Here is a 26,799-nt window from a genome sequence, read left to right on the forward strand (position 1 = left end):
AGAGTTGTGAGGCCTTCACGCAGAGAGCGCCTCAATGTGGAGACCTGACAATTGTTCCTTGATCAAGCTTCAATAAACCTTCTGTGTAAGACATCATCAGCTCCGGGGCCTCTTCCTTCCTTTAGGTTAACTTGTGTATCAAATATTCCATCACAGTAAACATGTATATTTTCATTAAGATCTATTTTTCCAAATTAGATTTTGTACTTTTTGTGTAAACAATTGTAATTTTAAGGTGAGATCAGTCATTGCAATGACACGAAATACAAAGGTCCAAAAGTAAAGTTGGACATGCATGGACACCTAAGGATTGCAAACCTTTAAAATTAATCCAGTTGGTATTTAACAATCTCACCACAATGTCCATTTAGTAGCTGTTCTGGTGCTTTTGATTGTAACTACCAAATTGTCTTCATCAGCAGATGGATTTTGCTCTGTCATCATGGCACTTTAAGGACTTCTCATCCATGTTGGCTAAAATGTTGAGACAAAGTTCATTCTGGATGTTGGAGACAGCAGTTGACAATGCAATCTCACCTGAAGGTCCATTTAGTGGCCGTTCTGGAGCTTTTGATCTGCAATATTCTGTGACAACTGGGCAACTCCATCTGCTGAGGAAGATCATGTGATAAACTACTACTGACCAATCTAGACTATGTATATGTTTTCTAAATGTTGGATCTAAATCACTGGTTCCTTAAATGGTGATACATGAGAGCATATCTACACAACCACTACATTCATACTTCATCAAGGAGAACATCTTCTGTTTATTGGTGGTTTGTTTTGAGTTGTCTGCACATTTAATAATTCTACACTGCCTGGGTCAAGAATTTGATTTCCTCTGGGGCCATAGAACCTAAAACTGTATTTATTCAGGTTAAAGGCTTTGACCAAATGGCACACGTATTACAAAATAAATTTCTAGAAGTCAGTAATTTACAAGAGTAACAAAACTGCTTATGTGAGCAAGAAGGAAAAGCCTGAGGGAACAATTCACTATAATAGTGAAACTGTTTTACAGCTATCCATCTTCTTTGTTTATTGGAATATTATGATTGAGAGGAGTGAAGAAAAACTACGGGCAGTAGTTTAGACAATAGATATAATATATTTTGTTGATAAAAGCAACTTCCCTCTCTTGATATTAAATGAATACTTCTGACTGTATTATACAAATATAAAGACACATCAGTGTGACAAAAGTACAGCAGATTTGCTCCAGACAAACTTATCAAGTTACATTTATTCAAAACCATATGTAACTATCAACTGTACATTGTGTATGTATATATTTCATATATTCATATGATTTTAGTAATAATTACAATTTCATTACAGGCAGGCCACTACAGACATCTTAATGGCATTATCAATTGAGGGGGTTATACCCCGACATTGTCATATCAAATTGGTCTATAACACCCTGATCCGAGCTATGCCATAGACGACAAAATGTTTAGGAAGGTAAACTAGTCTCTTAAACATCAAGACTAAACATCTTGGCAAAAAACTCCATTCAAAGTATATATAGATTCTTCTATTTGGTACTGTTACAAGCCTAGACTCAAAATGTTGTGTTCACATTCTGTAGCTGTGTAAGCACAGTGTAGTTGTGGTAGACTAGCTGCATTGTGTGCTCAAAGGAAACAAAATAAAAGAAGAAAAATAAAGGTCTGGTGAGCAAAGAGTTTTACTCCATTTTCTTGCAGTCAGGTTTCAACAGTTCATGATCAACAGCCAGAATTTACAGGCTTATTATACAAAGGCATTGATTTGTCCAGGCATGACCAAGTGATACAGTATGTTGATGAAGCAGTCGGCGCATGATCTCACTGATTGATACACTGCACATGCTAATGATTTATCTCTTGTCCAGACCAAGTGTATCAGCAGGTTTTATTATAACATTAAAAAAATCAAATTATAAAACATGACAATTCCTAGTACGGGCTCCAACATCTGCTTTTTGATTTCACTTAGGAGCACATCATCAAGATATTTTAAATTTAAAACCCAATCTATCACTTCATTCAACAGATCAGCTCTGCTGCCGGATCATTTCTCACAGTAAAAGTTGTTTTACCTCCATCTGATTTATCTCTTGATCAAAAGTCTGATGTGACAACACAGAGCAGCTGGATTTTAGTGTTGCGCACTTGTTTGTCTCTACGGCAGGATTTTAAAGTTTCTAAATGATCAGTCAGTCCTACCTTTCAAAAGTGTTCAAATTGAGGCATTTATTTAATTTAAGGCTAGGAATGTAATGAGATCCATTTATCATAGTATCTGGACTAGGCTATTATTAGTGCATCCATGTCTAGAACAAAGCATTGTATCAGATTCTGCGTAGATGTATTTAAAAGTTATTATGCATTCTAGTGTGATTTTCTGTGCAGCTTCAACTCCAGTTATTGTGCAAAATAAATGCACTCTTTACTACTTAACAGAGGCATGTAATGTCCTCTACGCTTCCAGAGATCAGAGATAGTGATATATTCTTGACATCTGTGTGATTCTGATACATTTATTGAAAGTCTAAAACCACTGACAAAGAAAGCTTGCTTTGTTCAGACATTTTCATGTTCAATAAGTTGCAAAGTGGGATATCACTGACATCACCATCGTGCACCCACTGGCTAAGAAAAACAGGCAGATTATGCAAAAATGTCAGAAATGGTCACCGTTCAACGGCTCCATTGCTCCTACTAACGTAATGACCTTGAAAAGCTTGATCTCGCTGCTCTACGTTGAGTCACTTGCATGAACAAAATGGTCATTGAAGTGTACATTTATCCACATTTTTCTCCACTGATGCTTAAAGCAGTGGAGAGTAGTGTGCGCAAAGATAACAGTAGGTAGGTGGGTCTACCAGTATGTCTAAGTATATAAGCTTTGCTTTGACGCAGTGGACGGACACTATGATAGCTGGACAGATTAAGAATATTTGGGTATCTTATATAAGTAAGAGCAAATAAGGGCGAAGGTACAACTGTACTGTCCAGTGTCAGATAAGGCATTCCCTTCATGGACGGACGTTTTTATACTCAAACATTTGGACATTGGGGTTGAAGATAGACGGTTTGGGGCATTTTAATGGGGTGTTGGCCCGAGTGAATCTCAATGTATTTTTATAGAATTTCATGTTTAAGAACAACTTTCTCTGAATTTAATCTGATTTCTTTCCATCTCATTAAAAGGCAAAATTCAGGTAGTGCTTCTCTGCATGCATACTACTATGTATACATCCAACACATGCACTGTCTGCACAAAAACAAATCCCATAAACATTCGATACTTCTTCCCTCTTACTATCCCGGGCTGTGCAGTTTTCATGCTTCTCAGGGTATGCTGAGCGTAATCCAACAGCTGTGCAATGAGGCGCATTTTTCATCCATTTTCAAATTCGCTATTAATCCCTGCAGTCGTGCTCCAATGATGCGTGGCTCGGTGGGTTATATCCCTTTCATTAAACCCTAGAAAAGCAGTTTCTGCAATCCAGGCTATTTTAAGTCTCTCAGATACTCCGCCCTCTCTCGCAGAGTATAGATGACAACAGCAATTATATAACTCAGTAGAGTGCTTTATCTGTCGATCGGCTCAACCAATCCCTGATTAGAATCTGGTAATCTTCACTCCAGAGTCGCCAACGATGAGACGAGCCATGGAAGGATGAACCTATGAAACATTGAGAGATCAGAAAATAAAATTATTACCAAATATAAGTCTCACATTAACTCATTAACATAACTCCACAACATTAATACTTAGTACTGTAGAAGCATACAGTACATCTGCTAAAGATGCAACACACCTCATTACTAGTTTGTGAAAAAAATATTCATTGTCAACCATGTGAATGATTAACAATCAATCATTAAAAGCTTATATATTACGAAGTACCTGCTTTTCTGCCTATTGTTAGTGATCATAGGGCCAAACCAAATTAAAAACATTTAACATCAACCACAATCGAAATAATATCACTGGCACAGCCCTTCAAAGTATATTACAGTAACATGAGCATGTGCTTTGTATGGGTGGATCTAGAGGGAATCAAAACTTAAGAAAAAGGACTGTATGTAAAGTTTTACAGGTATGAACGTTTGTGTGAGCAACAGGACGATGACTGTCGTTAGCAATTTCTGATTTGTACATACAGCCCCTTTAAGCAAACGGAGTGTCGCACCCTACCCCAATCACCTACAGGTACTACACTCAGCTCACAGCACTTCATAACAAGTACATTAAATAAGTACCAAGCACAATGTTTCCCCTTTCTGACCTGCGCTTGAAGAGGCCCATAGGGCACCAGTTCTCCATCAACAGTGAGTGTCCCCCGCGTGGACAGAGGCTGCAGCCTGAAGGCCCTGCAGGTGATATGGCTCACATACGGCGAGCTGACGGAGTGGTGGTTTCCTCTTTCCATGGCAAAGAACAGTCTCAGTAGAGTGGCTCTGGAGATCCCCGCCCGCACAAAGGTCAGGTGGATCAGCCCATCGTCGAACCTGGCCTGGGGTGCAGCATGAAGATCAGCCCCGAGGTGGGACTGATACAGGGCCAGGACTAGGACAAAGTCCCCTTCAATGGTGACCCAGTCTCTGGTGGGAAGGGGTTGGTCGAGGGGGGGTAACAAGTCATCCCTAGGGACATTTAAAGGCAGTGAGACAAAAGGACGGTTCTTCAGGGGTCCTGCTGGCTCGGCAATGTCAAAGTTAAAAGATGAGGACGGTGTGCGTAGAGAGGGCGAGGGCGAGGTGGAGTTTGGGGTGTTGGGTCGGGGGACGAGGTAGGATGAAGAGTGTGGGGAGGCACATGAAGGGGAAGATGGGGGTGTGGGGGAGAGAGACAGGGAGAGGGAGGGGAGTTTAGGGGGGAGGGAGTTTGAGTGGGAGTGCTGGAGGAGAGAGAGGGGCCTCGGCCGGGAGGCGTTCTGGTTTTGGTCCATAGTCTTGGGCTTGTAAGAGAAGGGAGAGTGACGAAATGGAGAGGAGATGGTGAGAGATCGCTCACGAGCAACGTCCTGGAAGGGTTCTTTCTGGTAGTAGGTTCCATTCAGATCCATGTCTTCTACCCCGTATGAAGTGCCAGAATCTGTGTCTGCCTCCTGACTGAGAGGCGTGTTGAAGAGAGCGCTGGCTATCTGGCTGGAAGGGGCTGAATTCTTTCTTAGTGACTTTCTGCCTTCCTGAAGGCTATCTTGGTAAGTGAGACAACTCTCTGGCTCTTCATCTGCCTCTTGGCCCATGTCCACCCCACAGCTCTCTCCCAGATCTCTTGCATGCAACCCCTCTGCAGAACCACCACTGCCTTCCCTATCCTTCCCTCTGTCCTCCTCCTCCATCTCACTGGAGTCTTGCTCTACCGTTCCCTCATCTTCCCTTTCATCCTTGATCCCCGCCAACCTTTCTGCCCTTCCCATATTGCAGTCTTCCCTTTCAATGGATTCTGAACTCTCCGAACATGTCCCCTCCCTGTCCTCTTCTGCTTCCATCTCCACCTCCCCCTCCCTCTCTCGGTCCTCTGCCAGGCTGCTCGCCCTCACCACGCCAGTTCCTCCTCCTCTTGCCCTCTCCCTTCTTCTCTCCCTTTCCCTCTGCCTCTCCTCTTTCTCCCTCTCTACCTCACCCTTACGCAGGCTCCTCTGTTCGCTGATGCCCATGTCGGAGCAGGTGCGATGGATGGGCGTTCGACAGAAGCCATCCAGGCCTTCTGTGATACTGCGGGAGAGGGGTCTCCTTGGGGGAGGAGGTGTGGCGTCTGGTGATGTGGTGATAATAGAAGGAGGCAAGTAGGACAGACGACCCTTGTAGGATCGAAGAGAAGCTATGCGCACGAGGGTGCCCAGGGTGAAGCGAGCTGAGCCCAGGCCACGATACCTAGAATAAGGAAAGATTTCAAGTTAATCTTTCTTTTGTAGTAAAAATTAACTGAAATTGCAGGATAATTAGAGTAATGCTTAGATGAACAAGGCCAACAGTTTAAGCATTTACACACCCACCTCTCGCTCTCAATATCCACATCGGACACAAAGCCCCAGGCAACAGAAAGGAAAGAAAACAGTCTCCTGGGTGCTGCAGGACGACTGTTGTTGGACGGAGAAGGGCTTGTTGTCACAGAGATCACGTCCATGGGACGGACACCGCCTCGACACAGCAAAAAGCAGCAGTTCAAAAGGAGAGGCTCCCGAAGGCACATGTCATACCTGAGGGAGATATAGAGAAGACAACAACACCTCCTGTCAGTAAAGATAAGGAGAGAACTGCACAAACAACAGGTCAATAAAGAGTCCTTCCACTATTCAGAGATATCTAGGTCAAAATAACAAGGGTAAGACACAACTACTTGTGAGTTTTGAACTAGTTTAATCTGATTCTGTGTAATGGAAATCAGTGTTTGATTTTGTGAGTGCAACTGAAGGTAGACACGAGGGCTGTCACAAGCAATCCCAAAACAATTATTCTCATCGGTTTTGATAGTTGTAACTGCGTACTGCCTCTGGAAAGACAGAGAGAGAGAAAGACAGTGAGTGTGTGTGTGTGTGAGAGAGATAGAGATAGAGAGAGAGAGAGAGAGATAGAGAGAGAGAGAGAGAGAGAGAGAGAGAGAGAGAGACTAGACTCATTTCTGGCGAAACAACATCACGAATGATGACAGATATTCTTATATTCGTAATGGTGAATATAGCTCCTGTAGCAGGTTTTGTGCCCATATGATTTGATCATTTGGAAGACTGGCAGTCCGAGTGCTCAGCGCTCAGTCAAGCAACACGGCAAAGAGGAGAGACAGAAATGCCATAGCATGCTCCCTGAATATTAATTAATCAATATCAATTTTGAATTCAAACACATCAACACGGTTTGATCAGTTAAAATGATAGTACCTTTGAAGGAGTAGCCCATAAGATGTATATCTTTTTTAAGGCAATTTGAAATTTGCTCCTTAATAAAAGAAAAGTATCTCTTATCCGATACTCGATTTATCGATGGAATAATCCTCGATTATATTTGATTACTAAAATAATCGATAGCTGCAGCCCTACAATTCGCACCTCCACAGATATGAATGAGATACGTGCTTACCCTGCATGGTGGTTGATGGAGCCAGCCAGGGCATTCCCGGAGCCACAGGGAAGAATGCCGACAGGTGTTTTTATTGCTTGTTCCCAGTCAGGACGCTCCATCAGCCCATTAATTACCTGCAGGAACACAACACAGGAAATTCTGAGAATCATATCGGTGGACGCAATTTAAGCTGTACTTGTATGTGGTATAAAAACACACAATAAATATCTTCACTGTTATATAATTTCTTGCTTTGAACATTCCACCTTGTTTAGCCCTTTACACACCTCATGCAGCAGGCCATCTCCAGAGACAATGATGATGCCATCCCACTCTGGGAGCGATATCTCTCTGATAAGCTCTCTGGCGTGGTTCTGACGCTCTGAGACAGATCAATTAAGTTAACAACGGTTATATATGTATGTCATACGTAAATGTGTTATCTGTATTTTCCCTTGGTGTATTACCTGTCTGTATAAGGTTGTAGCTGATGTTGGCCTCTCTGATCATTGGCAGGATGTGGGTCTGACACCACTGCATCGCCTGGCCTCTCCCACTGAAGGGATTGACCAATAACAGTAGTCGTCTGGGACGAGGTAGCAGACTTCTTGAAAATTCTGTATGAAAAAGAAAGGTGAGCATGAATAATTAAGAACTCAAACTGTTTTTGTCCAGAACAAAGAAAGGAGCTAGATGTTCACTACAAAGCATGCCAAGTAGGAGCCATCATTACAAAGTGTTGCCCAACCCTGGACTTTGAGTGCATTCAACCATTTGAGCCTCCTTTGTTTCACCTTACAGGACCTACTTCACACTGCATAATGCTGTCACCCGAGAGCATGCATGTTAATAATTTAAAATCAGACACATGGTAAAGGACACTAGTGCCATTCTGAATATAGGAATTAAATAAAACAAGGTGGTGAAATAATAATAAATCATTAATTATCTATCCAGCTGGGGAGCGGAGGAAACACTCTACTCAATTTCTCTACTCTTTCATCAGCCCAGGTATGAAGCTTAGAATAAATAAAAAGCTTCTATAGTTAGCTCTGAAAATCTATCCAACATTTAGTATGGTACAGATGGATGCCCGCGGAGCAGGGAAGGAGATGAAATGACTGCACTCTCAGATAATCCTGGATTATGCAACAAACAACACTAAAGCAAATCCAACAGGAAACCCAGATAACCACAGCTATAATGTTCATAAGCATAAAAACTCACAGAATCAAGACAGCAAGTGATTCAGACATGGAGTGATTAGGTAAGAAAACAAATAACAGAGAGATGAGACAGAATGAAGGCTATGTGAGCAAAGTGGAGCAGAAACTAGGGGTGAAACAGAAGGCTGGCAAAAGTGAGAAAAATAGGGTGAACTGCAACAGAGTGTGAATGAGGCAGGAGCAGACGAGAGGCAAACAGAGGATTGGGAAAAAAATAAAAAATGAATGACAGTTTTATCTCTGTTGAGGGAAGGAGGCGGTGACGTGATAGGTAAAGAGATTAAAGAGAATTATGGGTTAAAGATCAAGTCTAAAGAAAAGGAAGGAGACAGGAAGAGATGGGAGATGCTGGAAAAGAGTGTGACGCATACAGTAGGTAACACGGTGGAAGTAAACACTGAGCAGGGCCTTGCTATCTGCTTGATTATTGGGACTGGGGGATACAGCGCTTGGGAAGGGGCGGCGAGCTGCAGCAGCCGCACCCTCTTTGTCTCTACGTTTGAAACCGAAAGATACAGACCGCGTGTGCAGGACAGATAGGGCGAAAAAACAAAGTGTTAAATGTGAGATCTAGTTATGTGAAACAAACAAAGAAAAGAAATCTAACTAAATACTCTTGAATAATAAATCGCACAGCCTCTTAGGGTGTATTAGTGTTAATCCCCCTGTGTTTTTTGCTACATAACCTCTAAAATGCTTAACTACTCTCGGCACCATTTGTGTCCTCAGTGACAAAATATGTATGCTGCTGTATATACAGAAATGTCTCGGGACACTGTGACATTAAGCTATACTTAGCAAGCATTTACAAAGGAGGTATAAATCAAGGCGGCACGGGGCAACATTGTGTGGTTTCATGCGGTAAACAACAGGAATTCATACAGACAAACATTAAGGTCAGCCAAAGTACATCACACGATTATCTACTGTAAACTAAACATGATGTTGCCCTTTTGATAAAGCCGCCTCACACTGTAATTCCACACTATATCAATGCCCATTATTATTAATAAAAATAGCATACTTGGGGATTTAGGGTCTGGAAAAAATATGAACATGATGTTCTATTAAAAAAGTTCTCTACAAGTTGAATTTCATAACATACTGACATGAACTGAAACAGGTGGCTGCTTGCAAGGTAGGAAAATGCATTCCGTTCATTTTAAAACAGTCTGCAGTGAGGAGATGTATGTAAATTGAGGTTATTGGCTACTACAGTATAATCCACAGTGGTCCTGTAGCACCATCAAACAACCCTCACCCAACCTGGACAAGCAAGCCTCTGGTGAGAGACACACTCACCTGTGTCAGCAGTGACGGTCACATCTCTGAGTAGACACTGCACGGCAGCCGACCACCTCTCAGCTTCAGACCTGCTCTCTGCCAGGTACGCCCTCACCTGCCTGCGCCGCGACACCCCTTTCCGTCGTTTGCCTGGCGGGTACCAGTACAGCACCAGGAGAGGGGGCGCCGGGGCACGAGGGCAGCTGCACCCCACTAGCTCAGATAAAGGCAGCAAGAGACGGGCTTCCTTTCCCGGCCGTGGAGACAGCCGCTGGATATGTATGTGGGTGTGGGTGAGGGTCAAGGCATAGTTGGAGGCCGGAGCCGGAGTAGGGGAGATAATGGGGGAGAGTCCCCCCGGACCACCAGGGCTGTTGGGGCAGCTGTTATTGTTGCTGTTGCTGCCTGAACCCCAGCTGGCAAACTGGCCATGAAGGAGGGCTTCTGCTGTGGAAGGTGAAGACGGTTCTGGAGATCGCATCCTCACTGCAGAAGTGGACAAGGCTTATCAGGACAAAGTCGGTCTAACAAGCTTCAGGATGGTATTTTCTACAGTTAGAGGCTTGAAGAGCGGCGTCTGGCAGCTCTTCAAGATTTGCAGGGAAAATCTAAATGTATCTGAATGTCAGTCTGAGAGCTTTATCCCTGAAATCTCCTCAAAATCATTCTCCCTCTTCAGTGTTTGGATTCAAGAGACAATATCACAAGAAAAATCAGCTCTGAGTTTCAGTTTCCGTCTGTCCATCTCAGAAGTATGTGTTCATTTGAAAAGAAAAAACGTCTTCCAGTTAAAATGTTCTTCTGTTTAGAGTATTTATCCAGTGAAGATGGAAGCTGCTAAAGATCAGTCTTTGTGTCACAGTTGGAAAGCTCCCATCACAGTTTGATCTGAGGAGTTGTCAGCTTCTACAGTTTACTGCCAGTGGAAAAATGATTGAGCAAAACTTCAACATATTCAAAGACAACACAACTTAAAAATGTAGATTTTCCACGACAGGATCAGTCATTTAAACAAAAGTGTTCTTCACATAGATTGCATAAGTAAAAAAAAAAAAAAAGTTTACAACTTAAAGCCGCCTATTCCGATAATATAAGGCAGCTGAGCAGCTCCTCGACATTAACAATACATCTTTAAATAATTACACAAATGGATAAAACTAAACTTCTTGGTTGCATTGAAAAACTGATCCATTAAGTATGAAATAAGACAAAAAGACACACCTTGTTTAAACAAGGAGGCTACAAGAATTAAATTAAATTAATGCACAAGTAATGAGTTCTGTAGAGTATGTTGCATGGTACGTGCTGGCTGAAATGTAAATAATGCCACAAAGATATGATAAGTGCAGTTTTTTTCCAAGACCTTTGATACCTCTATTGCTATCTTTGATCTCAGTGATATAGGAGGCAGACAAGAGGAGTGACTGGGCCAGTCCTCTCGACAGTAGTGTGATACATTAAAGTTTCATCCAAACAAATACTCCTGCATACTTCATTATCTGTTCTCCACAAGGAGAGGGTGAACACTAGGTAAGACAGGTGGAGACTAGACAATGAAAAAATAAAAAAAAAGGAACAAAACAAAAGACAAACAAGGACACAGTTCCAGGTCAGTCCTTAGTTTATGTCATTGTTATGTCCTTGAATCAAGCCTCACGTTCCCTCCCAAAGATCTTTGTTCCTGTACGGACACAAAAGAGGAGAGGAGGACAAAAGTTAATTGTAGAAGTGAAAATAAAACAACTTTAATGTATGGATGATCTACCTACAACTATTTAAGAGCAGACGGGTAAGAAATTAACATTACAGAAGGAGGCCGATAAATAAATTGAATAAATTGTGCCTGTAATTCACCTGGGATTACTGTGCAAAGGTGAATATTTCTGTATCACATTCTCACAATAATTAGAGTAGAGCAAGTACAGAGAAGCACGGTCATGATAAGAGGAAGAGATTACGGTTAAAGGGTGAAGCAATACAAGACCCAGCACGTCCCTTGACCCCAAGTGCGTCTTTGTACATAATGACTAAGAGTCACACATCCTCAGTGGCATTGCTGAGACGCCACATTATTTTTGCATGAAAGGCTGAATGAGAATGACCACATCTGGTTGGCATTTTTTTTTTTTTCAAATAGAGCTTTTGTGTAACAGGATTTGAAGGACTCAGCATCTCTTTCACAACTTGAATCTAGGACTGAGATTTTGCAAATTGCTGACCTAAATGGTACTGAATTTTAGAGGTTTAGCAATACCAATTAGCATGCAACAATCTCACTCAATAATAACCAATAAAACAAATAAGTTCATAATGAGCCGGTTAAAAATATGATCTTTAGAAATTCACATGACATTAGGATATACTGTAGACAATTTATTATTATCATATGATTGTTATGAGACCCAGCCCATTGACATGTGTCCTATGTAGTGGACATTCTGTCCATGTGCATCTCCTTTTACTCTTTTGACCAACTCTATCAACCCCTGGGGTATTGTAAAGAGGACATCATGGGCTTTCCAGTGATATGTCATGTGTTTTTTTTTTTAAATCAAGTTGAATGTATTCTTGGTTTAATATAACTCTATAGCCATTATTTTTTTGTATCTTCTAAATTGGGCTGTCTTTTCACACTGAAATGGTCCACTACAGTGGACATATTGCAAAATTAGAAATAAAAATTAAAGTCTAAATTGTAAGATTTGCTTTTAACCCTGAATAAGAAGGAAATCACACAAAACAATAAATTGGAAGACACTTTCACTGAGTTTCCAGGAGGATATAGATGACAGGTACAGTCATGTTAAAGCTGCAAGTCAGCAGGGTCCAGTTAATTAAACCTTAATTAGACTTTAGTCCCATCACTCTGGGACTGTGGTGAACCCTCAAATTAAAAACTGTGGTCACATCTTTCTCTGAAGTGTTATAGCCGGAAACATTATGCAAGCTGCGGTGCAGACAGAATCAATACTTGGCTGATGTCCTGTCTTGATAAAACACACACACAGAAAGGAGCTCACTGATGCCCCATTGTTGCACCTTACGTCCTTGAGTCGCAGGGCGGGGACACCCAGACATAATACCAGCAGGCTAAATCTGTCCCCCAACACAATGAGGCTGTTGTTCAGGGACTTCAGGGGTATTTTTTTGGGGCAAGTTAGCTCAACACTTTGAACTCAAGAGCATTGTTACACTAAAGATACGTAACAGCAGCGTCACCAGCTTCTCTAATCACCATGGTGATTATAAAGTAACCGTTAAAAGCTAACCGTCAAACTTGATGACACATTAACGGTAGCTAGCAGGTTGACGGGCTGTTTGTTAGCCAGCAGAACAACTTGCTGACAGTTAAACGTTCACAAGCTGAAGAGTCATTTTCACTAATGTTGCAGCCTTTGAAACAAACTATCAAGAAGCATTAAAAGTAATGAATCCTAACGTGAAATGAAGACAGACGCTAGCTAATGTTGTGACTACAGCAGCTACTGTAAACTACCACTGTCAGTTAGCATGAGCTAGCTAGCAGCGGCTAGCAACTCAACATGTAGCATAACTTCAAGCTAACTTAACGACACTATTACAACTTTATTCTCTTGGAAATGACTACACAATCACAATGGGAGCACTGAAAAGCCCCTCATTTGATATAAAACGTCCCATTTATTGATTCGGTTTATCCAAGTAAGCGCAGATAATTGATGACAGACGTTAAGATAACTAACGACAGGTTAACGGTTGTCATATCAACCGTTAGTTATCTTAACGTCTGTCATCAACCTTTAAACTAACGGTTGATGACAGACGTTAGACTAACTAACTAACGGCCGGTTTGATCTGATTCTACCTAGCAACAGTAACACGAACATAATTGTAACTTTTATAAAGAGTTATATATTTTGCCAGCAACCGGCTTAGACATAACCAAGTTAGATAGTAATATATAAGGCAAAAAACATCTAAATATTACCTCATCTTGTCTCCCTCCTGACGACGACAGAGAGCCGCTGGCTGTGTGAAGTGTAGCTCGGTGCAGCAGCAGGAAGTGTCTGGAGACGCAGCAGCAGCAGCTCTGAGCGGCGGAGAGGAAGTCCAATGGCGATAAGGAAAACATTGCAACACCCACCGACATTCTCCAATCATTGACAGACCACCCACTTCCTGGACCACTCATTCTTTCCTCCCCCTCTGGCCCAACTCATTTATCAATACTGATCAAACTGAGATTCAGAACAGAGGGGCTGGAAATGGAAATAAAGGGTTGTGAGTGAGGGGGAATCGTTTTGTAAATGGGATGTTTTAGCTTTAATCTTGGGTCCTTATGAACTCAACTCATCAACAGCTCCAGCAGGGGACCCCAAACTTCCCTTTCCCGGGCCACATTAACCAGCTCTGACTGGGGGATCCCCCAGTGTGGAGATATAATCTCTCCACCTAGTCCTGGGTCTTCCCCGAGGCGTTCCCAGGTCAGTGTGGAGATATAATCTCTCCATAGTTCCGGGTCTTCCCCCGTGGTCTCCTCCCAGCTAGTGCCTGGAACACCCCCCTTACCAGATGCCTGAACCCCCTCAGCTGGGTCCTTATGTTAACCAGATAAAATCAGTGACATGTATTTTGCAAGGGTGTGCAATAAAACACAAAACTCATTTTGTACAGTCCATCTTTTTATTTGTATCAGATTGCATGGAAAAAAACAAAGACATAGTCTAGTTCTTGTAACCACGGCTGGCTCTGCGACCACGAGCTCTCTCGAACTTCCTGCCCTTGGAGCGGATGTAGGGCCTGGAAAAAGAGGAAGAATAGTTTAGTATAAAATGATGAAACACACACACACACACATCTAACATGAGATTTATTAATTCTCTACATCAAATGTTGCCCTTACAAATGACCGCAAAGCCGACCTAACAGTCAAATTCACAATCTCATTATCCAGGGAATGAAATTAGCACCTGCCACATACAGGGTAAATGTTGGCAGTGGGAGGTAAAAATGTCAGGTCACCTGCCACCATGGCAGATAGGTTTTCCTTATATTAAGAAATATTATTTTTAAAAAGCAATTCCTAAATTAAATATAGTCAGGGATAAGGTTACATGATATATTCCATAATTCTATGGTCTGGTACCACTGACTTAGTGTTTATAATTTTAAAGTGTTCTACCTACTGTAGATTTCAGAAGTGGCAGACAAAAAAACTGAGTGGCCAGTAGAAATGTTCAGTGACCTGCCACAGTGGCAGGAGAGGAAAAAGCTTAATTTCAGACCCCGTCACCACTAAATTGGTTTAAGAGTGATCATTAGGCACTACAATTTTCCCTCTTTCCAGAGTGCTAACTATTCACTCAGAGTTTGTGTTCTGACAAAGCTTTGAACTCAGTTATACAATGGAGCATTGGGTTACTTGTCATAGATGGAAATAGGTGTGGCTGTGGAATAACATACACATGTAGAGCATATGGATTCAGCCAGACACTATAGCCCTTTGACACATTTTTACATGTCGCAATAGGAAAAACAGGTGTAAATGATAAAAATATTGACTGAAATCCATTTAGCTTCTTCAATGTCAAGATGCTGGCATTGCACATGCTGGTTTACGGTCACGGTTGACTGTGGCACTTGAGTAGAACAGTCACTTAATGTTATAGTAACACCTGTGCTTTTCCTACAGGTCCAAATGTCTGCTGTGAAAACACCCATTATCTCCAAAAACTAATAAATCACCCTTTCTCCAAAAAACAACTCTAACGATGTTAAACAGCATTCAGGTTAAGAGCAAAATACATTGCGTTTTCTTGGTCAACTGCCAGAATTTAACAGAAGATCCTCGCAACAGGTTTTTCCTAACAATCGTACCAACAGTTTACGCCACTTTTAACTGTCGTCTAATAGGAATTTTTTTTGTGGGAACACAGGTGTATCAGACAGCCAGGTCAGGAGATGGAGAGGAAGGTGGACAGACAATAGTGTGACAGACAAAGCCAGCTACGGAGAATGCTGAACGTATAAACCCCACTTTCCCCAAGTATAATTTCCATAAGTAAACCATTGTCTTCTATTTGGGCCAATTTGGTAGCTTGGTATCAGACTGATCGAAATATTGGTACAACAATATCATTTGTTGAGACAGCTTTACGTAAACATTTAGTTTTGTGTGTGACAACAGAACCAACAGATCAACTGGACACATACTTGGTGTGGCTGTGAGGAGTTCCAGGGGCTTTTCCAAAGTGTCTGTACACCTCTCTGCCTTTACGGGGTCCTGAAGAACAAACAAATGTTATGATTAAAAGCAGATACAAATGCTATACAGCATTTCAAAAAACACTAGCAAGAAGTATTCCCACTCCCATTCATGAATGAAATTTTAACATGTCACATTTTGCACATTTGTATCAGATTGTGGCAGAGATTAAATTAAACACAAAGAGCTATAAGAGTGGCTGAGTGACTTTAACTTATATTACAGTTCAGATGAAGTAATATTGAAAATGAAAAGCGACAAGTTAAAAAAATTGCATTTCCACTTGCATTATTAATTACTTTGCTAAAATTAACACCTTTGCAATTCTTTAACTATTCACTGGTATTTACTTATGACATGGTAACTTGCAGTCTTGTCAAACACCACTTCTTTATAGTTGGCCTGATGAAAGAACCATATGGATGTCCAGGCAGAACACTACATAAGATAGGAAAACTGTAGTGTGTGCACTTCCTTGAGTTTACAGGTGAATATTTTTAGATTTGTTTGTTGGCAAGAAAAACATTTTGACAGTTGACAATACAATGGTCAGACATCCCTTCTTATCTTCCAATGATCAATACAAGGGATAAAATTAACCAGCGAAGAATAACTGGAAACCAGGACTAAATGATCACTTCCTGAAAACGTACACTAGCACTTGATGCCGGTAGTTTTTAGTATTTGGTAATATTATGACTTTAAAAGAGAAGTCTGTCATACAGTCATAACATTGAGATGTGGGTCATGACAAGTTCAAATGAACAGTGCTCAACAAATAAAACACAAAGCTTACACAAAGTGTATATCTGCTGATCAATTGCCAATAATCAGGTCAGAATACAGATATAAACCAGCTTTGCTAATTCATGCAATATTCTTATGTTATTATCATGGCATTACAACAGACTAAGACCCCCTCACAAGTGGTTTTGGAGCTCCCCGTTCACAAATCGGCACTCAAGCGCTATGTGTGAACTTTTCAAAGATGCAAACCAAGAGTCTCACTGACACACCTCAGATATCTAGCAGGCTAAATACCTGGACCGGTCGGGGAGCTACAGCCAATGAGAGTGCATGGTATTACGTCATTTAAAGTGTCACTTCTCGTGTGTTTGTGACAAAACTAGTTTGGAGACCAAACACTCATCAGGGATTCCTCCTGGTGAAAGATCTTGTGGTGTGTGACCACACCACACATCAGTCATGTAATGTGAAAACACGACTTCAAGACTCCCGATTACAAGACAGAAGTTGTGTAGTGTGAACAGTAGAGCGATCTGATAACTTTGAAAGTTCTGTTGTGTGAACTTGGCTTACTTGGTTTCACACGTTCCCGTGTGAAACTACAATAGATACGTTGACTAAAGGCAGCAGTTGGACAATGATAACATCTACTCCAATTGCATCATGGTATCATAATTTCAATACAGCCATATGTTTAGTTACCTGACAGCAGCACTGTGCCCTGTCCTTTGGGAGAAGCCAAAGCCAGCTGGTCAAAGGTCATCACCTGACCGCCTGCCTTCAGGATCCTGCGGCGGGCACCATCAGTTACCCTCAGAGCGCAGATCTGTGGAGAACAAACAGGACATGAGGACCAGCTCAGAGACTGCCGCCGACAACATTACAGTGTTGAGGGTAGATCCTCGGTGGACTGAATAATAACTTTATGGGGGGAAAAAAACAACATTATAATCGGTGATTTCTGCCATTATGAAAAAAGAGAGGTTACCTTCAGCTTGGGGATTTCCTGAATCCTGACATCATCAGTGACTGATCCCACAACAACAGCAATTCTGTTCTCACGACCGGGCATCCTCATCTTACGGATCTGGTATCAATGGAAGCAAAGTCAGAAATTCAGTATGCACATGTACATCACATGTCTGAACTGAACAATTCACAACAGGGCTCATACACCTTCAACATTAGGACTTCTAATCTGGGCGATATCATGCAAGCAGTTATTGGTTGCATTACATGGATAACATGGTGTCTACAATTACATTTAATTTGACCACCAATTTAACTTCCTTACTTAATATATTTCCATTGTTAGTGTTGAGAGGAATAGAGCCAAATGGGAATAAACACTGACCAAAATTCTATCCAAATTTGTTAACACAATCCCAACTAGATCACAAAATGTAGAGCCACTGGAAAGCAGAAAAGGCCCCATGAAAACAAGGATGCACCAACCATCTTTGCCGAAAATACAAAATCAAGGCATTTACTGATACCAAGTACCGATCCATTACCGGGGCTCCCGTCTTCCCGATTTTAAATTCTGTATACCTCACTGCACGCACACATTGGATCTATTTTTTTGTACGGTCACATGAGGACAGGGATGCTGTTTCACTAAAAACGAAAAGCGAATGAAACCGATAGCAGAAACACTTAGTTTCTTTGTCTGTGTATATAAAATTATTTGATGTGAATCTGTCACATCTGCACTGATACTTATCGAGAGGTTCGATCTATGTATTCCTAAAAACAACAGTCAAACCATAGGTAAAAAAATGCATCTCAGTCTCAATAGGTTAGTAAACATGTCTACTAAGAGTAGGGCTGTCCCGAGAACCATTTTTTGGGCTTCGAAGCTTCGGTGAGAAACATTCGAAGGTATTCAAAGCTTCGTGGCACAGCAGGCTAACATGTTCTTCTGTCTGTCTCCATCTTTCCCGTTTCAGTGCCGCTGCCTCACTACTGTACATACACACACCTCTACTCACAACAAACAGCTTTATCCATCTGAGAATAACTAATAATAAAAGTTGAATATGAATAATGTGGGATTATTCCTTATTTCATGAGCTATATTGGGATTTAGACATTATTATTACAAACTCATTTATTGAGGGTGGTGAAAAGGACGAAAGACAATTGACACTGACCAAGCGGGAGATGGAGATGGGTGGCCTGTTGGTGCGGCTCATGAAGAGCCTCCTTAGGACGACCTTGTTGAAGGGGGCATTAGAGCGGCGGGCCAAGAACCTGTACAACTGTAAGAAACCAGTAGGATAGTTAGGAATATTATATATAAGATCAAACTGCTCAATAGTGAATATTTACATTAAATTCTATCTACTATTGACAAGATAACAATTAATACAACTGGTGGTGGTATAACTCCAAAGAGTGAAGCATAATGTGTGAATATAAATTACCTTGACCAGGAGCCTCAGGTAGATATCCTGACTCTTTGGCTCTTTCCTGTGCACCTTACGGTCCTTGTTGTGTCTGATGTCGACTCCCTTGAAAAGTGAACAGAAACACATTAATACAAATAACAAGCAGCAACTATAACACATTAATAATAACCACCTCCAAGTAAGTTTAATCCTAAACACAACATTTAGAGACTGATTGCACCAAGGCTCCATTGCTAATCTCACATAGTACATTCAAGTATACCACGTCAAACCAAGAGCAATTTTATATTATTATTATATCCCTTTAGTTAACCTACCAAGCAGTAGCTACAATACATTAACAACCACCTCCAAGTAAGTTTTATCCTAAACATAACATTAGAGAGATTAACCTGCACCCAGGCCACATTGCTAATCTCACATAGTACATTCAAGTATACCACAACAACACCAAGAGCAGGTTTTATATCACTAGTAAGAGTTTGGTCCCTTTAGTTAACCCAACAAGCAGCTCAACATGTAACGTTAGAGCAGGCCGGTTCACACGTTGACACTACACTGCTAACTGCTACTAGCACCTCAGCTAACAAGCTTATACTTCAAAATATGTCTGACTTTGACATTTGGGAACAAATGTTTACTTAGTGGAAATATATATTATAGTTTAGCATCATATTCCGCACACTAAACCACTTTTAAAGCTCGTTTCCAGGCAACCTGAAGGCTGTAAGCGGCTGCCTAGGAGACGGCACTACACCAGCATCAAGGAGGGTTACGTTAAGCTAGTACATCATTTACATGGTCAAATAACAAGAAATCACGCCAGGACTGTAACGTTAGTGATGTTTACAACATGTACAGATTATCATAATGAACATGAGATGTTTTAATTCAGAGGATGATCGTGGATAGTGAAGCTATCTTGTATTACATTTTCTATTAGCAGCACCTACCATCTTGGGCTCTGAGCGAAAAGGGAAAAGGAAGAGCTGACGTCTCGCGATAAACACTGAGCTGAAATCTCGCGCCTTTGATTGGTTACAGACAGATCACAACGCTTCCTGCAGGACACATGGAGACAGGACAGCGCCTCCAGCGGTGGAGATGTAGGATGGAGGAGATATACAGTATATATAATTTATAATATATATATATATAATATATGATATATATTATATATAATATATAATATAATTAATATTTATATATATTTATTTATATATATATATATATATTATATAATATATAATATAATTTATACTTGTTGTTTTTATTTATCCCTTCATTTCCTTATATGTATTATTTACCTATGTATCAGTCTAATTGTTTATTGTATTGTTCACAGATTTTAAATAAAGTCGTTAAATGAATATAGATAATATATATATATATATATATATATATTATCTATATTATCTATATAATATAGATAATATAGATAATATATATTATATGTATAATATATATATATTATATATATTTATATATATATATATATATTCATTTATTTAACGACTTTATTTAAAATCTGTAAATGATAGATAGATAGATAGATAGATAGATAGATAGATAGATAGATGGATAGATAGATAGATAGATAGATAGATAGATAGATAGATAGATAGATAGATAGATGGATAGATGGATAGATAGACAGTGTTGGGAAGGTTACTTTTGGTTACAGATTACTGATTAATTACCCTGTTCGAAATGTAATGTGTAATGTAAGTATTTAGTATTTTAATTTCTTCATAAAAATAATGTAATTTATTACATTTGATTACTTTTGATTACTTGTATAACAAATATTTTAAACTGGGCAATAATAATGCTCCTAAATACATAAACTTAAACCAGGCAATGTAAACCTCACAACAGCACTTAACACTGATTACTGTCAAACTGTTATTAAAGTTCTTCAATGTAACTTGAATTAAGATTGGAACAGAGCTACAGAATGAATGTTATATTCTACAGGCTTTTTACCGAAAAGAATATATTAGGATGTAACCCCTTTGTAATCACCAACATTTTGAATAATAAATGTAATTTAATTTTTTTTTTTTTCCTCAGTTACTGTAACTGATTACAATTACTTTTATTTTGTCATTTAATTACGTAACTCCGTTACATGTAACTAGTTACTCCCCGACACTGGATATAGATATAATTAGTCTTAATTATTAAGTTATCTGAATATTTATCCATTATTTTTTAGACTTGCTTATTTTAACATTCTTACTATATGCTCTGTATTGTACTGTTACCTACTATACTGTACTGTAACAGCAGTCCATTGGAAACTTAATTTATCCAAATAGCCTATTTGGAGCCAAGAAATACTGTGTCTGCTCTGTTAAACATCTTCTCCATCAACAGTAGCAGTTTCAGGATGTTTATGACAAAAGGAGCTATTTACATGATTACATAATTTCCTTCTTGATAAAATGTTCGAAAAGAAAACCCCAAATAAAAAAAAATAAACAATAGCTTTTTTACTTTTATTGGTTAAAAATGTATGGCAACACCAACAAAGTTAATCCAATATATAACATACGGAAACACTTAAAGGTCCCATATCGTACTAATTTTCAGGTTCATACTTTTTTTTGTGTTTCTACTAGAACATGTTTACATGCTGTAATGTTAAAAAAACAACTTTGTTTTCCTCATACTGTCTGCCTGAATATACCTGTATTTACCCTCTGTCTGAAACGCTCCGTTTTAGTGCATTTCAACGGAATTGCGTTGCTAGGCAACAGTTTGGGTCCATGTTTACTTCCTGTCAGCTGATGTTATCTACATATACTGCAACAGGAAATAAACTGGGACACATTAAGAATGTTTATGTTTAAAACCGTGTAATGATCTATATATTTTATATTTGTGACATCACAAATGGACAGAAATCCTAACGGCTTGTTTCAAACGCACAATTTCTGAATACGGGCTGTGTGTATTTCTCCGTATATTGAGGGTTTTGATAGTTTAACAGTATTTATATAGCACTTAAACCTGCTTTATAATATAAAAGACATCTCACAATCTCACTTTTTACGATATGGGACCTTTAAAAGAGGATTTAACAGCTCAGTCGTTCCCTGTTTTCTCAGAGGAAAATATTACACCAACATGACCAGCAGGATTAAACTCTTTTACATCGCTGTAATTCACATTTGGACACAGTGTTCAGTTAGGAGACGGGGAAGTTGGAACAAGAAACAAAGCACAGCTCAACAATAACCCTTGTGGGATGATTCACAGAGATGTGACCTTTATCTTATTCTCTTGTTTTCTCAGTAAATCTATGACTTTGCAACTGAATTCTGCCCTTAAAATACACCTTTTCTAATGTCACAGTCATTCAATACAAAAACTCAAGTTCTCTCCAGTTTATTCCAGTTTGTGGCCACTCTGCTGTCTGAGGTGACACAGGAAGATGGTGAAAGCCAGTGCGATGCCTCCCAGAAACACTGTCCGTGCCACAGGAGGGACCAGGGCAAAGTTCACTGCCTGAGATGGTGGAAGAGATGAAAAATACATTTATTCTACGTCTGTGTATACTGTTATGTGTATGTTCATCTGTAGCCAGAAAGAAAGTGACTGATGATGGGATGAATACAAGAATACCTCACCTGCATTGTTGACCAAAATACCACTCCCGCCTAAAGAGAGGAACAGAAGATGGATTTACACATGAATAGACAGACAGAGAGGTGTATTACATGGCATTTTAGTGATCAATAATCGAATAAGTCTAATAAGGGCAACTATATGTTTACCTTGTAAGATGTCCAGAACTTCTGTTTCCAGTCTTCAAGCGGGTCATCTTTGTTTTCTAGTAAACTTAAACCTAAAAGGTGAGGTGGCTGTTACTGTAAATATTTGACTCATTCTTTGATGGATCCATCGTTAGAGACAGTGGTGGAAGAAGTACTCAGAAGTTTACAATAATAAATGAACAGTGACTAAATATTTATTTAGGTTTGAATGGAGCATTGCTTTCAAGGACATAATCTATTGCCCCAATAATTAGAAACAAATTTGTGCCTGTAGCTACAATTTAGGACACCAATGTCATATCCTCAGAATAAGAGGGGGCTTAATGACAGGAAGAGGAGTTTACACTTTACAATTACACACACACCTTACACCAGCTGGGTCTTTTAACAGTGATTCAGACTAAAGTAAAAGTAAGTAAATAAATAAATAAATAAAAAATAAATAAAATCAATAGGACCTTTTCAGTAATTCAAATAAATAGGTTGACAGTACCAATACATTTAGAAACTGAAATATACATATGAAAGGTAGAGCATATTTAATATTTCATATAGTCCAAATTTTCATGAGAGCAAATGTTTTTCCATTACATTTTGGTGGTTTGTAGCAACTCGTTTTTCCAAAAGAAACTGACTTCAAAATGTGTGTTTTTTTTATTTGTATTTTTTTCCAAGAACCTCAGATTCAGATTAGTTCTTGATTGGGCTTTGAATATAAATATTTTATTCAAAAGAATAATTACATTTATTATTTAGGGACAGTTTTCATCCAGAACCCTCAACATAATGTTTAAAGGTGTAAATGTAAAATAAATATTATCATTATCCTTTTGTCTTCTGTTTTTTGTTGTTGTTGAGGTTGTCGTGTTTGTTATGTGTATTTTGCCTGAATTAAATTTCTTAAAAAGTAAAATAAATTGGATTAATAAAGTGAGAAATGTTTCTATTTTTAAAAAACATACATAGAGTTTTGAGTGTTTTATATACATGACTTAAATAGGCTTTGCAACACACTTACCAATATAAAAGGCACTGATGGTGAGAGGAGCTGCGATCAGCTGATCCACCACAACCTTCCCTGTCACCGCCTTCAGTCCGCCTCCAGGCAGCATCCTCTCCAGCCCTCGCAGCCAGTGGTAGTTGAAGTTGGCATGGAAACAGAAGCCGACAGTGGCCACTCGAGCCGTCTGACACCAGTCGATGCCACCCAAACCCTCTGACGTGGATCCTCCTGCAGCATGTTTCCCACCCAGCACCCTCTGCTGTATGAGGTCAGCAGAGGCAAACAGCGTTGTGTATCCCAGGACGTTACTGATGTATGGATGAGCCTTGAACACGGCCCAGGCCCGGCTCATGGTGACCAATCTGATCAATAAAAACACAACTGGGTATGACTGCTTCACAATATGTTGCTGCACTGTTAAGAATGTCCCAGTAAAACAACAGTAAAGAACTGGCAGCAGGGTTGCCTTTATGTTACTGTAAAATTAACATTATTATACTGTCGCTGAAATTTACAGCTTTGTACTGTTAATGAAAAATACTGTTTCTTTTATTAATTTCACAGTATTTTACAGTTAATTTGCTGTTTAAAGATACATTATATAGCTGTTTTTCACCTTTCTTTTACATTATTTTACTGATTTGTTTTAATGCACTATTTAGGTTGTATTTTTTACATACATTTTAATAAACATTATTTTTTGCCTAGATGAATAGACTTAGCAGGTTACAGACATAGGAATAGTCACACTAAATACAATTAAAGACACTTGTTAGGAAAAAAGGCTATAATAGACTTGTTGACACTTTTCCCAAAATGTCTGTCTATAGCTGGCTACAAGCACAGAATGAAAACCAGAACAACATGTGAGTGAAGAACAATAAAGCTAATTCACTGATTTTACAATGTACAAGCCTCACATGGGGCAGATCAGGTCCCAGAATTAAAACAATACTGCATGAAACTGTTACTGATGATACTTTAGACAGCTGATCAGCAGTAAAGTGCTGTTTTTTAAGAATGCATTATAGTTCAGTTAAAAAACGTCCTATGAGCGTAATTTAACAGGTTTTCTTTTGTATTAACAGTAAAGCACTGTTTTTAGCAATAACAGGTTAATACTGTTGAAATCCTGCTGTACATTAACAGCAATTGTTTACAGTGTGGGTATGAGTGCTTTACAATATGGCAGGAAGGCTTTCAAAATACATGTTCAAATTAAGCAAATATTGAAGGAAAGGATTAATGATGGCCAAAATCCCATGACACAATGTATATCACTCACTAATAGGGATCTAAATGAGATGTTGAAGATGATAATTGCTGTTTTGAACCACTCCTAGTCATGGATTTTACCCAAGAAGTAGTTAAACCTACCTCTCAGTGTAGCTCTTCTCTTCCTTTCCTTATATTTCCAAAGCCAAAGAGACACAAAAGTATTTTCTGATTGGTTCTGTTGGGTGAGGAGGAGGAGGAGGAGGAGGAGCTGAGATGAAGGTCTTCTCACCAGGTCAAAGTTCTGCCACACTTGCAGAGAGCGTGTGATAAGACCTTTATCAGCCCGCCGGAGAAGAATCTGAGAAAATAACACATGTGAGCAGAGAACAAATCCTGTCAAGCTGTTATACTGAACTTACCCACATGCAGACTGAAGCTCCATTAGCAGCGTCCGTTTCACACATTATTTTTATGACCTCTTATCATGTAAATAAAAACCACTTGAGTCACGTCCGTGTAGAACAGTAAATGCAACGTACCACATATTCTTCTAAGTGTTGAGACGTTGAGACTACAGCAGGAAGTCAGCTGTGCAGCTCTCTGGTCAGAGGCACATGTGGTGTCACTATAAATAGATGCCGCTCCTGCAGCAATGCTGTCGTGCTTTGGAGTAAAGCACCGTAAGATCCACAAAATTCTCATTTTATGAAAGTGAAGGAGGAAGACAAGTTGAGGTGTTGCATTAAAGAGGCCGAAAAGGTGTTTGAGGATAACAGTTGGAAGCCCTGGAAAAGAGAGATGAAGATGAAGAAGAGTACAAGATGTGTGTAACATAATATATACTACTACTACTAACTCTACTGGAGGAATGTAACTCAAACACTCTGTGGTGACCTGGAGGCAAACTATACTCATGTTAATAAAGCTATTCTGGGACAATTTAAATGCAACTATAAAAGACAGTATGTCATTATGAACAACCGTGCTGTGATATACTGAGGGAACACTGAGGAGGCTATTAAAGGAAGAGACAGATATACCTGACAAAAATATTGCTACAGGAAAAAACAACATTAAACATTAAAAAAAGACATTAGCGTAAAGCTTATCCTCTATTTTTTTAGGTGGTTGAAGTGACAACACTGGACAATTAATTTCTCATCCAAATTCAATAAACAGAGCTTTACAAAAAAAGAAAAAGAAAGTCATTGGTGTAAAGCTGATCCTCCAGGAGAATAAAGGAAATGTGTTGGATGGAAGATGGAAAAGTTGATCCATCTTTTGAGAGTTAAAGGACCAGTGTGTTACAATTACGGGGATCTGTTGGTAGAAATGGGATTAATAAATATATATTAAATACAAAAAAAATAAAAATAAATAAATAATATTAAAAAGTATGTTTTCATTGGTGTATAATCACCTGAAAATAGAAATGGTTGTGTTTTCGTTAGCTTAGAATGAGACCTTCATATCTACGTAGGGAGCAGGTCCTCTTCATGAAGTCCGCCATGTTGCACCGTCATGTTTCTATAGTAGCTCAGAACAGCTTGGGCCGCAGAAGGTAACGTTACTCGCTCCCGTCACCGCCACTCTTTCCCTCTCTTGCTTCACCACTCACTTCCGTTGTACACACACATTCTACAGTATACATTCTGGCTCTGCTCCAAATGACCGTCGCTACTCTTACAACAACTCAGTGGTTTCCAAACCACTGCAACAAATGAGAGGGCCATTCGTAGTTTTCCTAAACGCTTGGCACACGGGAGAGGCTTCAGTTGGTTGCAATCTCAACCTTAGCACTAGTTACCGCCAGATCCTAC

General features: G+C 39.6%; 3 protein-coding genes across 4 annotated transcripts; all 3 read right to left on the reverse strand.

Annotated features, from left to right (window-relative positions):
- Window positions 1–1,675: 1,675 nt before the first annotated feature.
- Window positions 1,676–13,681, reverse strand: sphk2 (sphingosine kinase 2). Its single transcript, XM_074653495.1, has 8 exons — window positions 13,542–13,681; window positions 9,593–11,255; window positions 7,532–7,681; window positions 7,352–7,446; window positions 7,083–7,198; window positions 6,002–6,205; window positions 4,286–5,879; window positions 1,676–3,678 (listed from the first exon to the last, which is right to left on the reverse strand). The coding sequence occupies exons 2-8, from the start codon at window positions 10,053–10,055 to the stop codon at window positions 3,616–3,618; spliced, it is 2,685 nt and encodes an 894-aa protein (XP_074509596.1). The 5' UTR covers window positions 10,056–11,255; window positions 13,542–13,681; the 3' UTR covers window positions 1,676–3,615.
- A 536-nt stretch (window positions 13,682–14,217) lies between these two features.
- On the reverse strand, window positions 14,218–20,001 carry rpl18 (ribosomal protein L18). Its single transcript, XM_074653494.1, has 7 exons — window positions 19,930–20,001; window positions 18,992–19,078; window positions 18,719–18,826; window positions 17,554–17,652; window positions 17,268–17,391; window positions 15,767–15,836; window positions 14,218–14,353 (listed from the first exon to the last, which is right to left on the reverse strand). Exons 1-7 carry the CDS (start codon window positions 19,930–19,932, stop codon window positions 14,278–14,280), a joined length of 567 nt encoding a protein of 188 aa, XP_074509595.1. The 5' UTR covers window positions 19,933–20,001; the 3' UTR covers window positions 14,218–14,277.
- A 1,462-nt stretch (window positions 20,002–21,463) lies between these two features.
- Window positions 21,464–25,534, reverse strand: LOC141778249 (mpv17-like protein). 2 transcript variants are annotated; one of them, XM_074652437.1, is made up of 6 exons: window positions 25,399–25,534; window positions 25,139–25,214; window positions 23,777–24,123; window positions 22,759–22,829; window positions 22,612–22,641; window positions 21,464–22,489 (listed from the first exon to the last, which is right to left on the reverse strand). In XM_074652437.1, exons 3-6 carry the CDS (start codon window positions 24,111–24,113, stop codon window positions 22,370–22,372), a joined length of 558 nt encoding a protein of 185 aa, XP_074508538.1. In that variant the 5' UTR covers window positions 24,114–24,123; window positions 25,139–25,214; window positions 25,399–25,534; the 3' UTR covers window positions 21,464–22,369. The 2 variants fall into 2 exon arrangements, with proteins under 2 accessions (XP_074508538.1, XP_074508537.1); XM_074652436.1 differs by lacking the exon at window positions 25,399–25,534 and having other exon boundaries at window positions 25,139–25,273.
- Window positions 25,535–26,799: the final 1,265 nt, after the last annotated feature.

This window comes from Sebastes fasciatus, chromosome 12 (assembly GCF_043250625.1).
Source record: "Sebastes fasciatus isolate fSebFas1 chromosome 12, fSebFas1.pri, whole genome shotgun sequence".
Taxonomy (NCBI): Eukaryota; Metazoa; Chordata; class Actinopteri; order Perciformes; family Sebastidae; genus Sebastes; species Sebastes fasciatus.

Bases quoted from the DNA above. Each gene is read 5' to 3' on its own strand.
- LOC141778249 (XM_074652437.1), bottom strand. From the start codon at position 24,113: ATGAGCCGGGCCTGGGCCGTGTTCAAGGCTCATCCATACATCAGTAAC. The intron at 22,830-23,776 runs GTAAGTGTGTTG...CTCACCTTTTAG, and splicing joins CATCAGTGCCTTTTATATTG to GTTTAAGTTTACTAGAAAAC. The intron at 22,490-22,611 runs GTGAGGTATTCT...CCACCATCTCAG, and splicing joins TATTTTGGTCAACAATGCAG to GCAGTGAACTTTGCCCTGGT.
- sphk2 (XM_074653495.1), bottom strand. From the start codon at position 10,055: ATGCGATCTCCAGAACCGTCTTCACCTTCCACAGCAGAAGCCCTCCTT. The intron at 7,447-7,531 runs GTAATACACCAA...GATCTGTCTCAG, and splicing joins CTACAACCTTATACAGACAG to AGCGTCAGAACCACGCCAGA. The intron at 6,206-7,082 runs GTAAGCACGTAT...TATCTCCCTCAG, and splicing joins TCCATCAACCACCATGCAGG to GTATGACATGTGCCTTCGGG.
- rpl18 (XM_074653494.1), bottom strand. The intron at 17,653-18,718 runs GTCAGTGTCAAT...CATTGATACCAG, and splicing joins CCATCTCCATCTCCCGCTTG to ATCCGTAAGATGAGGATGCC. The intron at 15,837-17,267 runs GTAACTAAACAT...TTTGTTCTTCAG, and splicing joins GGGCACAGTGCTGCTGTCAG to GACCCCGTAAAGGCAGAGAG.